This window comes from Pristis pectinata, chromosome 20 (assembly GCF_009764475.1).
Source record: "Pristis pectinata isolate sPriPec2 chromosome 20, sPriPec2.1.pri, whole genome shotgun sequence".
NCBI lineage: Eukaryota > Metazoa > Chordata > Chondrichthyes > Rhinopristiformes > Pristidae > Pristis > Pristis pectinata.
In genome coordinates, this window is record NC_067424.1 from 15,813,679 (window position 1) to 15,828,645 (window position 14,967).

The window sequence follows — 14,967 nt, forward strand, 5'->3', positions numbered from 1 at the left end:
CAGACCACCGTGCTGGGCTGCGAGCGTTGCTCTCTCGGCTCCGGGGTAAGGGCGCAGCCTGACCCTGAGTGAATCTCACGGGCCTAGGACAGGGGAGAATTCTGCAAAAGTCAAATCAGAACTGGGAAAGAATTCTCTATCAGAAAGACAGAGCTCCGGTCACGGGAGATGTAGATTGCGAATGTAGAGGCAGGAATCGTTCTGGTCCCCTTGAAAAGTGGACATGACTAACTTTGTTAGAAAGCACATATTTTGAATTCATCCTGCAAGATCGTATAAATGGACGATAGCAAATCCAGCCCGTGATAGCTTCTAATTTCATTCCGCACTGTAATGAGAACAATTATTCTCGGAGAGTGCAGACCAAGGCGATGTCTCTACACACAGTACCATTGACAGCCGTCATGCACATTTTCAGCTCCCACGCTTACCCCATCTCTTTCCTCCCCTGGAGACTATTGAACCCACCAGCAATTCAGGGGCGAGCAAGGCAAAGTTAATTCCCGCTCTGTAGTTCCATCGTAGTTCCATCGGGGCAACCCTAAATTCGCTGCCTTTGGTCACTGGTACGAGGCGCTTCACTTGAAGGGGTTTCATTTCAAACAACATCATAAAATAACAAAGCTGTTCAATTTACGAATGCTTGATCTTGATGCCTTTAAACACTGATGTGGCAAATTGTCATCACAAAACTTTCAATTAAAGACGTACAAGTTTTTTTGGAACATATTTCTGTTGCTTTCGATGAACGATCAAAGAGATAAACACAGACTGTATGTATTTGAATCTAATCTTTCAATGAGCGCGGAGTGAAGATCCCTATTATTTAATTTTTGGTCCTATTTATCATTTAAAAATGTTTCTCCTCGAGGTAAAACACACGATGAATACAGGAATAAATCGAGAAAAAAAATTAAAAATCATCGCATCCGAGAGAATTAACACAACACGCTGATTAGGGAAGTATCAAAATTATTCTATGATAAATATACAAACATTACCTAAACCACTTATTTTTAAACCTACGTGTTCCCCCCCCGCCCCCCGAAAGTTGATACATCGTCTCAAATGCCATATGGAATAACAAGGCAATCAAAATAATAGGTTAATCTAACCCGCTACATAACCTGCGGCCAGCTATGGCAGAAAAGGAAGCACATCCACAGCAGAATAAGCAAGTCTAAAATCAAAACCAGAGCTTGAAGCCGTACGATATCTAAACAAGTGGAGGTGCAAGCAACTTACAGAATATACACCAATACATAAAATATCGCGAAAAAAAAAGTTTCTGCCCTTCTTTAATGTCTGTTCTGACTAGGTAACTAATATTAATATTATGCACTTAGAACATTTTTTTGCGTTTTTACAAATGTGTCTTAAAATTTTATTTATTGAAAATTCAGTCCTTGAGGTCTCCAGATTCTTCCTTTGTAATATGGAAGAAAAATAAAATTAACAGTTTTTCTTTCCTTAACCCTCCCCCTTCCTACCCCATCCGTGCCCCTACCCTTGAAAAATCCAAATGTGTCACTGCTGGGTTTGTGGACTGACAGCTTCAAGCATTTATTAATTCAAGCTGGTTTCTACCCCATCCCATCCTCTCCCCACCCACCCACCTCAGCCTTAGTTCTGGGGATTTGCCATTCCCAGAGAAAACAAAGCTTTCATTCTGCTTGAACATCTGGCAGAGGAGTGTGCTGGGGGTGCTGGATGGGACAGAGCCTGTGGCTTGCAGTGTGTTAATACTTGCCTATTCACTGTGCTGTCAGATAAGACATCTTCATCAAATAGAGGTGCTTGATTCCACAACTGCTCCCACTGCTCTCACCTCCACCTTTCAAGCAACAGGAGTGGCGGGAATGGCTGAGAGTTTTGTCTGTCATCTCTTTTTGGAGTTGCCAAACTTTGTGGCAAAAGATTATTAAAAAATACAGATTACAGTTTTGAATGAGTGAAAATATGAAATAATGAAGTTCTAGAATTAGACAGAGTGCAGTGTTACATACAGAATAGATATCCCCCTACAGTGTCCCATCAAACATTCCTAGGGTAGATGTAACTTGGGTTAGATACTGTGTAGACCTCCCACAACATTGTATCTTCATACATTTCTACAGTGCAATGTTAATCTATTACTGTGCTGTCCCATGAAACACTCCTAGAATAGGTATAGCACAGGTCAGACACAGTGCAAGTCTCCTACTGCAATGTATCATTATACAATCCCAGGGTGCACAGAGCACAGGTAGATACAGAGTACAGCTAACTCCTTCAGAACAAAGCCTCGCCAATGAACTGATACAATTTCCCACAAGAACTTCTTTCGGGATCTGTTTGAGGTTCCTGATTTAGTGCTAATTTCGATGCATTGTGCAACTTGTTTTTCCCAACCCTGGCAGAATGTTATGTGATAGCATTGGGCCCACATTAATAAATGCTTGAAGTTAAAGGAAAGAGATAAGAGAAACTGTTGGAATAATCAAGCCAAATCCTGCAGTGAGTAAGGTTCTCTTTTCAGTTCAGAAGCACTTCCAGCCAAGAGCTGGTTTGCTGCTTAAACAATTTTGTGTGAATTGAATGCCATTAAACTCACACCTTCAACTTGCATGGATTCTGCTTGTAAACTCCAAAGGAACAAGTATCACGAGTCCTACTACTGTAGGAAGTCAAAATTAATTTAAATAAGTACAGAGTATAAACAGAAACACTTAACACAAAGTGAACAACTTTCCCCTTCCCCGCCACCCCCCCGCCCAAGCTACATTGGTAGAACTAATATCAGCAAGTGCATCCTGCCCTTTAGTAAAACTCTTACTATCAAAAAGGATTTTAATTTGCTGAGGTACACGTTAGGAGTTATACAATAGACCTTTTGGTCTATTATCCATGTCAAGGGACATACTATTATTATAAATGTGGGAGCAAGAAGTGGGACATCACTGCATCAGATGCAGTTCCTGTGTGCTGAAGTCTATGGGAGGTCCAATGGTCCTGACAGAAAGGTTTCTCTTAAAAAAACACTGAACCGGCTCCTGATTTGGGCTCACATATTTACACAACAGGGCAGGTCTGTTCCTTAATTACTTCGATTTACTGGTTGTTAATCCCTTCCCATAAAAACAATCACCCTGCGATCTCACCTCATCTCTTCATCCACACCCAAAGTCAAACATTGCTGCTATATCAATTCAAAGCAGTATCTAACAATTAGTTCATTTCAATATTCCTCATGGATCCCAAGAGGAATATTAGAAATAGGAAAGAGGCAGGCTAATCATTCCAAAATGAACTAAGATAATACAAGGTGATGGAATGGGTAGCAGTAGGATTTCAGAAACCCATGAGTTCACTTAACAGTGCGAGACTGGTGAAGACATCCTGAGCCTCAGTTAAATAAAACCCTGTGCCAAACCATTCTACTTTCACTCTTTTTTTTGGAAATTCACATGTTAAAGCTAACATTCTTGACCACTTAAGATCAAAAAAATCTTTAGTAACACATGGAGCATCAAGATGCTGCAGAGAGTTCCTGATCCTTGAGGATTCCTTGTATTTGGTGCTTTCAAAACATTCGTTTGCTTCTTAATAAACTCTGTTTGTTCTTTGGATTTTTGGTCATATGTCATAAGTATTTGTGAGATCCAGGTTACTATTTGAACAAATAATTAAAAAAGATTTTTCATATTAAATCTTATTTCTAACTGCAGCCAAAGTGGATGTCCTGATTTCTAGCCACAGATTGCAAGGAGGTAGTAGTTATACAGTTTTGCAGTGTTTCTTTCAAAGAATAGGCAAGGTAGTCTGGATGGGGTTAAACTGCATTCTTGTTTTGGGCTGGTCTGATGATAAAAATCATCATGAATAGAGAACTGAGAAGGTAATGGTGGGGGTCTGATCAAAATTTTAAGGTTTTGGGAGAGAACATAACGGTTGCTGAATCAGTGCAGTGATTGGACTAGTCAAGGGAGAAGCAAAGAAATATTGTTTTTAAACAGAAAGAATGTGCCAAGAACAGGGAGTGATTCACAACAAAGGGCTATTGATGCAGACACTGAAACATTTAAAGGAGAAGTATTTAAAAAAGGAGAAAGGTTAGAAACAGAAGCAGGTATGAACAAAGAAATGGAATTCAGGTAAGCAGCTCCATTTGAGGAGTTAGCATGAATATGGTAACCAAAAGGCCTACTACCTTCTAGGGATATACACTTAGTTGGTTTCCATGACATTAGAATGACCAAAACAAAGTACCAAACCCAATGAGGATTGAATGCAATAGATTTTTTACCTGTCAGTTTGCTTTACAAATAGGCTGGTTGTTAAAGGATTGAAATGCAAACTAGGCAGTGAGCAACAGATTGGCAAAGTCAATTGTATGAGTGATGGCACCCACCTCATAATCTACCCACTCATCTACACCTTTGACCATCTCCTGGCCCACCTGCGGAAGAGTCTACAGGTTGGTCTCAGTCATATCACAACGCACAAAACCAGAAGGGAAGTCAGTCATTCTCAATCCCAGGTGACTGGGGGCAACTTGGAAAAATAATTTCATATAGAAGTTATTCAGTTTGTGATTTGGTCATTCAATGTTAATGAAACTACTTTTGATCAATTATTGAAATCATCAATTGCCTACTTGTGGACTGATGTCTCCACTTTTTCAGTCTGGCAATGTTTAAAAAGATAAGCAGACCAATAGTTTCAAGAGTTAAACAGGAGACTTTTGTCCCCCAAGGACATGGAAGCCTCAAAAATTACAATGAAAAATAATGTAATTGGAGTACCAAAAACATTGCCACTCTTCAGTCTATATTTAACAGTCCCTGTGGCCTTGATATCTGTACACAGATAAATAAAAAAAATTAAGAGTACAAGGTTGGAATGTACTGAAAGAAGCACAACATTTGGGAGGATAAAGACTAGGTAAAGTGGTTCTTCCTGTGGAAACTTGTGCCATTATTGCTTTGGTACAACACATTCATTTCTAATGAATCTTGTTGGTATCTAGTTATCAAAATACCTTGACAGACCAGCAAGACATTCTGTCCTGATACAGATCACAGCTCTGTGGTGAACTTTGTTTCCAATAGTTAAAAAGATAGGGCTGTGGCTGAGGTTATTGGGAAGTATTTTAAAACATCTTATTAGATCTTCCTCCAGTAGCCTCAGACCCAAGTTCTTCTGTCAAATATTTAGTGATTGATGATCTTGAAAGTGGCTAAGTTTTTTTAAAAGTGGAAACAGGGATGAAATTGCCTTTGGCAAAATTAAGTAGGCATAAATAAATTGGCAGCTTCGTGTATACAATGTCTATTGAAGTTGATAGCAGAGAATAAACTGTGGAATAAAATTAACTGCAGATTCACTATGACTGATTTGCATTTTCATCAAAAGCAAACTCTATCCTCACCCTTGATAGCCTTGCATCCATCTAACAATAAACAATTAGAATAAATCAGAGCAAATATTTGGTGGCCAACCAATTGCTGTACAGATAGACATATCTTACTGAGTATTATATACTTCGAGACAAGTTCTCCTGTTGTATACTTAGTGAATAATTATCTTGGAAGTAACCAAGTGCTTCACAGACGGGGGGTTTGTTGTATTGGCCACTAATCCTGCTAAGTTTTGAAATACGTGGGGAAAATGATCCTTTTCCTTCTTTCCATTCACATGATATTCCCATATTTGGGAATTCGTGTTCGCTGAGACTATTATCTTCCCTCACACATCCTCCCCCAATATCAATACATTTTAAGGTTCAAATTTCCTTCAAAAAAAAACAATTTGAAATAAAATGCAAACAAATCAGAGGAAAAGGTAAAAAAAAGAAATATTTGAACTGAGGCTCAATCAAGAACAGAAACTGAAGTTCAATTTTCTAATAAATTATAAATGATTCTAATTTAGAGATTACATTGGGATTGGACCAAGTTTCAAAACATCATTAGTTTTGAAACAAGATGAAGAAAAAAGTTAATTTTTTATTTCAGTCAAAGTTAGTGTTTTTAATCACAGATCAGCATTATGTTATAGGCTCCAATGTGGAGGTTTCTAGCTCATGCTGTTACCATTAGGGTTTATATTCCCCCTGTCTTACCACCATTTTTATATTTTTGAGGGTGCACACTTTAAATGGAGATGCGACATTAACCAGAGTTTGAGAAAATTCCATTCACTTAAACTATGCCGTCACAAGCTGAACAAAGACTTTGGTTTTCCTGAGGCATGTATCTGGTGATAAGTCCCTACACCATATTCACCAGAGGACCTTTTAAATTTTAAAATTGTTATCTTTGGTGAATTAGAAAATAAAAATACAAAATTAGGAAATTACTATTTTAAACTTTGTTAACTTTGAATGGGAGTTGGAGTCCAGACGCTAGTCTGGGGTAAGTTTAATCCACCCTTTATAGCCCTAAACTGATGAATTTGAATCAACTGCATGCTTACTCCCCACTGATTTTACATAACACAAATTTCAATCAAACGCAAGATCAGGCAGGTATAATAGGGAATGCCAGCCTGATCCCATCACCTGCATGCCAGATGGGGAAAGAGGGAAATTCCATGGGGAAGAAATTTGTTTTTGCTGGTGGTACAAAACATGTGGTATTGATTCAGATGCTTGTTGTACACACCATCTTAGATTTAATTCATTAGATGGAATTCTGTAAAAACTGGCATGGACCTGTTGGGCTGAATGCCCCATTTCTATACCACAAGTGCATTGTAATTTAATATCAGGCACCAGAAGGATGATGATCCTTTTTGTGCCACTGGCTAGGAATTAACTTGGAGCCCCAATTATTGATGAGAATCCAGGTACGAGTTTAACCCAAGCCTTTCTACAAGATATGATTGCTTTGGATGGCTGTGCATTTTAAACTAAAATTAGTCCTCATGCATGCTGTACGTCTTGATATGATCTCACTTCCAACCTATGGAATGACATCTTTAAGGACAACAATATCTATAGAGGCTAAAGAAGGCCAAGAGACTGAGTGGATTACTCCTGTTTCTATGTTCCAACATTAGGGAACATTCTGCAATCCCAGTGAGAACTAGAAGGTCAAACACTACACAAAAACATAAGAAAATAGGAGCAAGAGCAGGCCACCTGGACCCTCAGACCTGCCCTGCCATTCAACATGATCACAGTTGATCTGCCCCAGGCCTCAACTCTTCATCTGTGCCAGATCCCCACAGTCCCACATTTTCTGATCGTTTAAAAATTTACCTGCCTTCTCTTTAAATACCTCCAGTAATTTAGTGTCCACAAACTTCCAGGCCAGACAATTCCACAGATTTACCACCCGCTGTGAGAAGGAATGACTGCTTTCTTATTTCGTAACTCTAACCCCCTCATTTAAGATTCTCCTACTACTGGAAACAAAGCCGGTTTCCATCTTCTGCTCAATGTGAGATCTGTTGAATTTACTCTTTCATCCTGTGAAGATTTGGTTGATTCCCATTACTATAGCTGTGCTCGTGATAGGTATAAGATCCAAAAATCAGTAATGAGATCATTGATCCAAAATGATTCTGACTCCCAACCGTTCTCCACTTTTCTCTTGGTCACTGTCAATCCACTCCAGCCACAAAATAGATGTCATCAGTCAAGTCCACCTTGGACAGTAACAATAGATGGGCTGTAAGCTGTTGCTCCTTTTGAGCTGGTGGGTTTCCTTTCTGCCAATTAGATTTAAATTACTCCTAAATCCTCTGGATATTTGGAGAAAAGAAAAGCAGAGTGTCCAGGGCATCCCAAAAAGTCAACACCAAACAAGAGATCATGAAATAGGCATACAATTTCTGCAAACATACAGGATTTCTGAAATTGATATACTGTTTTAAATAAAGTTAATTATAACACACAAAGAAATGAAGATATTTTGACATGTGTGCCACAGTGGTTATAATCTTTTATGGGTTCCAGGATTATGACAGCTTGTGATGTGCAATATATCAGGATTGATAATTAATTAGTGGTCATTACATTATTCATGATTCCACTTTCTATGATATAAATGACCTTTTTTACTCAGCAATGCTAATGGTGTTGTCGTGGAAACTCTAATGCCTCATAATATTTCAATTTTTCCCTCCTTGTTTCAAAATGTCATGGAAACAATTAATCTTTAACTGCCTCCATCTGAAGGAAAAGAAAGCCCAAGATTTATAGCTTGTATATCCAGAGTTTTATTGGATCCCATACAACTGGGGAATCTCCAATTGTTCACCTATGGGTCACATATAGTTTTGAGTCCTTACAGTCTGGCCCTCAATTCCTCATAACTCAATTCCGCTTATGTTCATTTCCCCCATTCCCTTTGGGTCTTGTGGGGCCTGTAGATTTGGAAAAAGGCTGTTCTTAGCTCTACTGCGAGATAAATCAGAATACCAGGATCAGTTATTGTCAGCAATGCAAAACATCTGGGAATTAATAGGAGGAAGAAGAAATTCAAGTCTAGGAAAACATCCACCTCTGTGTACCTGCATTACCAAAGACAAACAGGTTGCTGTTTGCTGGGCATACAAGATCGCTAAATGTATTGTAGTCCCTGTTCCATTCTGTCTCATTCCATCCTTTCAACATGGGACCTGGAGCAACACCTCACATAAGTAAGCAAGACCTATTCCAAAGCTCCTTTTCAACAGTTTCATGTGAAACTTTGATATTTCAGGAGGGCAGTTGATGATTCAAAGAAGGCTGTGCTGTCAACTCACATGCAAAACAGTAATCAGTGCCATACAGTCAACAAACTTCTTCCTCACTGCATTCATAGACCATGTTTGAGTGATACGAGAGTGTGACACCAGGATCTTAATGTTTGTATTGGCAGAACCAGCTGAACAAAATAAAGCCGAGGCAACTTCCTGTTTACATAGTACTGGCTGATCAGAGGATTGAGTCAGTAATCAATACAAATATCTGGAGATAGGGTAACAAAGGTTCTTCTGATACACAAGTGTAACAACATTGCAACCATATTGAAAATAAAGATATTTAGGATCTCACTCTGTACAGTGACCAGGACTCCAGTCAGTCACCCAACTAAGTGAGAAATTGACAAAATCATTTCTCATGTAAATCAGTCTACTGATAGCCAGTGACTCCCCTGCCTATATTTACCCCTCAACTAACATCACTGAAACAGATCACATGCTCACCAACAGATTCTTGATTTTCAGCTTGGTGCATTAAAATTAATGCTATGTTTCTTGCATCACGATAGTGACTAAAATTCAAAAAGTACTTCATTAGCTGTAAATCACTTTGGGATGTCCTGAGGTTGCAAAGGTGCTATTTAAATGCAGTCTTTATTCCTGCCTCACCTTCTACCAATATTTTCTCCCTCCCATCCTTTTAGTTTCTTCTTTGCATGAGATAAGAGTGATATGCTGAATTTTCTATTTGTGAATATTCAGCAAATCACAGCTGCTATACAGTAACTTTTCACTAAGTGCTAGAATCTCGACCTACTTCATGCTCACAAACCCTTCCCAGGAATGCTGCAAAATCACCCTATTGAATCATACTTTTCTCTCCACACCCCCCCCACCCCAAGTGCAGCAATTCTGCTTTCAAACATACTGCTAGGTCAGAGAAACAAATCAATAAAAGTCCAGGCTTCTAGTCGCATTTGGCTCTTTTCATTTTCTTATGGATAATTCTGCTTACCAAAATACTTCTACTGCTTTCTTCCACTTCAGCTAGAGAGAAAACACTGCTCAGCACCATTTCTGGCAGAATCCCATGGTGGGATGAAACAAATACTAGAAATTGAGACAGTTGGATGAGAATGATATGACTTCCATTATAAGCACCACCCACATGGTGGAAGCTAAGAGCCCATTGGATGTGATTTATAGTCCACAGTGTGCCTGATCTTAATCATTCTTAATTTGTGGTCAAACCCAGGAATTAGACATGAATTACATTCTGTCTGATCTAGATTACACTGGTTCGGACATATCTCGGAGGTCATTAAGTTCACAGCTAGGATATTCAGTCACACTCATCTAAATGAGGAATCAAGTTCTGCTTGGTCTGGATTATGGGCCCGTCCAGCTTTAACCTAACATTCCATTCTAGGGATAAGTTACACAATCATTCCAAAAACCAGAAACAAGAATGCAAGTGTCCAGTTTCTGACCTCACACAAAGGTGCTGTATTTTGAACAAGTGAATGAATTCATGACATTGTTCTATAAAATGGCCTAGTACTATGCAACTACTTTTGTTTCGTTCTACTGGAGGAAACTAGGTAATAATGTTCCATCCTGTTTATAGTCCTTACGCCCCATTATCTATCACCCTGTTCCAGTCACAAACTACCAACACATACCTCTCCCCATCTCACCACCCTTACCTCCTTGCCCCGTCTTCTTTCTTGCCTCAGCATATTACAGGCTGAGAAAAAGTAACAACCTCCAAAATCTATGTTGATTATGACAATGGGAAGAGTTTTATTTTTCTTGTTGATTCATCTGTTCTCACTTGTGACCTGGTCCTTATGGAAAACATAACTCATATATTGCTCAGTCTGCGTCACACCACAGAGAAATACTGTAAATATGTCATATTTCTTTTTTGGTGACTGAAATTGCACTGCGCATTTGCATTAACTAAATAATAAATGCTAATATCAAAGCAAGGAAATGAATGAGCGAAAAGCTATAGCTGGTTGATATTACAATGATTCTTTGGGAAATTTGGTATTGTTAAGATCCTTTCAAAATAGCATTGTCTGTTTGTGGATTTGTTGAGGTTGCTTGAAAAGCAATCAATAAACAACTTTTTCCCTCCTGCCCTCCCAATCTGTCTCTCCAGCTATGTTCCATCAGCCCCCACCTCCAACTCTATCTTCTCCTGCCCATTCTTCCTCTCCCCTCCCATCCCTTCCCTTCCTGAGTCCTTCTAACATTCTTCTATTCTGCCCTCTTCCATCACTTTTTGGAAGTCCACATGTCCAGTCTGTCTTGGTATTAATTCAATTGTCCATTTGCCCTGTATGAGTTTATACAATGGGTGTCAATTCCAGGAGGTACTGAAAAGTATCAGGAATAGGAATCCTGGATATCCTGGTACAAAGAAGAGTCTCAGTCAGTACGGGTGGAAGGAATAACAATAAAGCCCAGACAGAATCAACAGAAGACATATTTGCCCTTCCATTCAAAGCTTTGAATTTCTTAAGTGTATTTATATACTGCCCTTAAACCCTTCATGGGGTTGATTAATAGAAAAAAATGTTCAGCTTTAGAACCTTGTGCCTGCAAAAATGAAGTCACTGCTTGCCCACTTGGTTCTCTAAACACTTTCTCTGCAGTTGTACCTTTGATTAGGTCTCCGTCAACAGTATCTGATCTTCAATCATTTACAACATAATGTTTAAGTAAGAAAGTTTTAAAGGGTTCATCTTTTCCTCTGCCCTCCCCTTCCAATACCCATTGTTCTTCACCACCCTCCCCACCCCACCCCATTACCCTGACCCGATATAAACACAAAAGCTAAAATAGCAGTGGAAGTTTAAAGACATTAATGCTGTCCTGGATAGATCATTCATTTGGATCTCCTCAAATGTCAACACAAGTGAGTGGGTTCAGATATCCCACAAACAGTTCCGCAGTTACCCTCTGCTTAAATACAATGTGCCTGTTGAGCTATCTACAGCATTGAATAGAAAATATTCAAATTGAGGTACCTTTAAAGCAGGTTGAAAATGTCTGTTTTTTTTTGGCCCTAATGGTGAATAAGCAACATTATTCACATCACAGGCCAGTGGTGACTACCTGCCAGTTCAGAAGACTAGTAGCCATCTCTGTGTTAGCGGCAAAACATTTGGGAAGAAAAGGAAGAAAATAATAGTCACCAGCTTCACTTCAAAAATTTGGAGCCGTTCAATCTACACCCAACAAATTGGTTTGTGTTCCATAGCTCCATTGTTAGTGGACAATCAAAATTGCTGTTGGAGTCTTCGAGTATCTGTTGGCATTGAGGAGCTTGCTCCTTGGCTTCATCACTCAGTCTAGATGAGTCAGGACCAGGAGTTGCTGTTCGGGTGGATGTGCAGGTAAGAGGTCTGACCCTGTTTTGTTTTTATCTTTTTTTTTAATAACTTGAAGTGCTCGAGTTCCATTCTATTCCAATTCCTCTGCTGTTAGCTCCTCCTCCATCTCTCTAGCTTCCTGCATTTCCGAATTCACATTGGCTGCTGCGATGAGAGAGACGGGTGGGTCGTCCTCCTCCAGCTCTGCAGGTTCTTCCTTGATGTGCACTTGGTGTCTATGTAGAGATGGGGAAAACGCAATGTTCTGTAATAACGGGCTGGAAAATACTTCAATCTACTTAAGGTGCTTTCCATTAACTTACACTTAGACAATGGAAGAAAGAAAATAGTGCATTTATATGGTACTTTTTATGTACACAAGTTGTCCCAAAGGGCAATGAAATACTTTTCAATGGTAATCATTGCCGTAAAGTGGAAAATACTTCTTCCCATTGGTATTTATATCACACGTTCACACAGACTGAAAGGACCCTTTTATGATGCATCTCTATAGAACTCTGGTTAGGCCGCATTTATAGTATTGCGTGCAATTCTGGTCACCTCACTATGGGAAGGATGTTGAGGCTTTAGAGAGGGTGCAGAGGAGGTTTACCAGGACGCTGCCTGGACTAGAGGGCATGTGCTATCAGGAGAGGCTGGACAAACTTGGGCTCTTTCTCTGGAGCAGCAGAGGCTGAGGGGTGATTGGTTGGAAGTGTATAAAATTATGAGGGGCATAGATAGGGTGGACAAGCAATATCTTTTTCCCATTATTGAAAGATCCAATACCAGAAGGCATGCATTTAAGGTGAGAGGGGTAGGTTCAGAACAGACGTGAGGGGTACGTTTTTTACAGAGAGAGTGGTGGATGCCTGGAATGTGTTGCCTGATAGGGTGGTGGAGGCAAATTCATTGGGGGCTTTTAAGAGGGGCTTGGATGAGCACATGAATGAGAGGAAAATAGAGGGATATGGGCATTCTGTAGGTAGGAGGGAATAGCTATGTTAGCACAACATTGTGAGCTGAAGGGCCTGTTCTGTGCTGTACTGTTCTATGTTCTATGTTCTATGACCCAGGCCCAACTAACGATTTGCTCTGAGTTAGCAGCTTAGACCTCAGGAGGAAGTTCAGAAGCAAAGGCAACTCCTTAAAGCCAAGTGTTTGCGTGGGATACCAGCTGAAGGCAGGTTCAGGTTGCACATGAACCATCTCCGACACACAGTCTGGGTTCATACATGATGGACAACAGTTGGGGGACACAACAGGCAATGGAAGGGGATAGGAATCCATAGATAGGCTGACAATCAATAGAACAAGACTGCATTAACAATGACTGTTTGCAAATTATAGTTAAAACACAATGGATTCCAGAGTGTGGACATATTTTTGTATTCCTTAAGGTAAAATGAGCCCTTGTTCCCTGAAAAACATAAAGCCAAATCCAAATGAAGAATGATGGGTATTGCTTTGGAATGTCCAGATACATTACAGTAAATAGATATCTCTCAGATGGATAAGGGCCAAGCTTGCTTAATGTCCACTTAGAACAGTTTGTCTAATCAATAGTTGATATTCATGCCTCCTCTCAAAGAAAATACAATCACCTTACAGAAACTAAGAATATGCTACAAAGTGATCACTATCTAACACTGGCACACAGCTCCTCTCACAGCCCAGACTGCATCTTTCCTGGCATCCACGCTACTCATTTTCTAATCTCCTTGCATCGCTGATGTACACCCTCTCCCACTGAGAATTTTATTCACTCATTCAATCTACACCCATGTTACACCCTACCCTATTACGGGCTACCAATCCTGCGAGAATGTTCTGCACTTATACTCACCTCATCTCAAATGAAATGCCACCTGCTTGTTTATCTCCATCCTCAATCCCAATCAATCCAAATATTTCCAAATCATTATTTGACATGGAGCAAAGTTCCCTTTGATGTGTGTAATGCCAGAAGAGGATCAGATTGGCAGTCCATCCATTTTCTACACTATCCTTTTGCATGCCTGAGTGACCGTCCCAATTGGTGTTGAGTGAGGGACACTCTTGTGCTGTGTAATTTATTCTCAGAATTGGACAACATATTGTAATAGACAGAAGTCTCAGCCATCTAGGCTGGATGTGAATCCAAGAACCTTCAATGAAAGCCTTGTGCTCAATCATCCTCACTGACTGACCCATCTTTATTTACAATCAAAGAGTCAGTTTTGAAATTCCTTTAAGACCTGAGTCCTTCTTATTTTGGTAATCTCCAAAAACACTGTGACCCTTCAAAATCACTGCACTCTTCCAATGTGGTTGTCTCATGCATATCTGATTATTGTAACTGCCACTGACCTCTGTGCCTTCAGCTTCTGAAGTCCTCAACTTTGGAATTCAGTCCCTGAATCTCTTTGGTGATCCTTCCTCCTCAGTTCATGCTTTTTAACCAATCCTTTGGTCACCTGTTCCACTGTTTCCTCCTGTGACTCTGTGTTAAGTTCTGCTTGATTTACACATGAATAGCACCTTGGAACTACATTAAAGGCACTATACAAATTGTTATTGTTCTGTTTGGCATTTTACCATGTAAGGCCTCTGCTCTATCTCAGGGCATAATCGCCAGGCCTAGCCCATACCCGTGTTGTTGAGGGGAGAGCCCTGGACTGCTGCTCCCGTTGCTGTTCACTTGCTCCACTGTGCTGCTGACATCATCGTGACCCACGTGCATCAGGCCGCTGGCTGATGTGTTCATTAAGGTTGGGCTGTTGAGCAGCTGCATGTTGCTTTCAGCTAAAGCTGCCTGGAGAAGAGGGGTAGAAGGTTGATTAACAGTTAATGTAGTTTAAGGTTATTTACCATTCATTATGCAGAGAATTCTGGCCTCACTATCTCATGAAGTAGTTGAGGCAAATAGCTT

At 40.0% G+C, this 14,967-nt stretch overlaps 1 protein-coding gene across 2 annotated transcripts in view; it reads right to left on the reverse strand.

The window, feature by feature from the left end:
• Positions 1–1,623: 1,623 nt before the first annotated feature.
• foxp4 (forkhead box P4) overlaps positions 1,624–14,967 on the reverse strand; it is a 310,618-nt gene continuing 297,274 nt past the window's right edge. For both annotated transcript variants that reach the window (XM_052034375.1, XM_052034376.1), the window contains exons 16-17: positions 14,687–14,850; positions 1,624–12,292 (exon numbers count right to left, since the gene is read on the reverse strand). In XM_052034375.1, the coding sequence (XP_051890335.1) occupies positions 12,148–12,292; positions 14,687–14,850 (309 nt within the window). In that variant the 3' untranslated portion in view covers positions 1,624–12,147. The remainder of the gene's footprint in view (positions 12,293–14,686; positions 14,851–14,967) is intronic.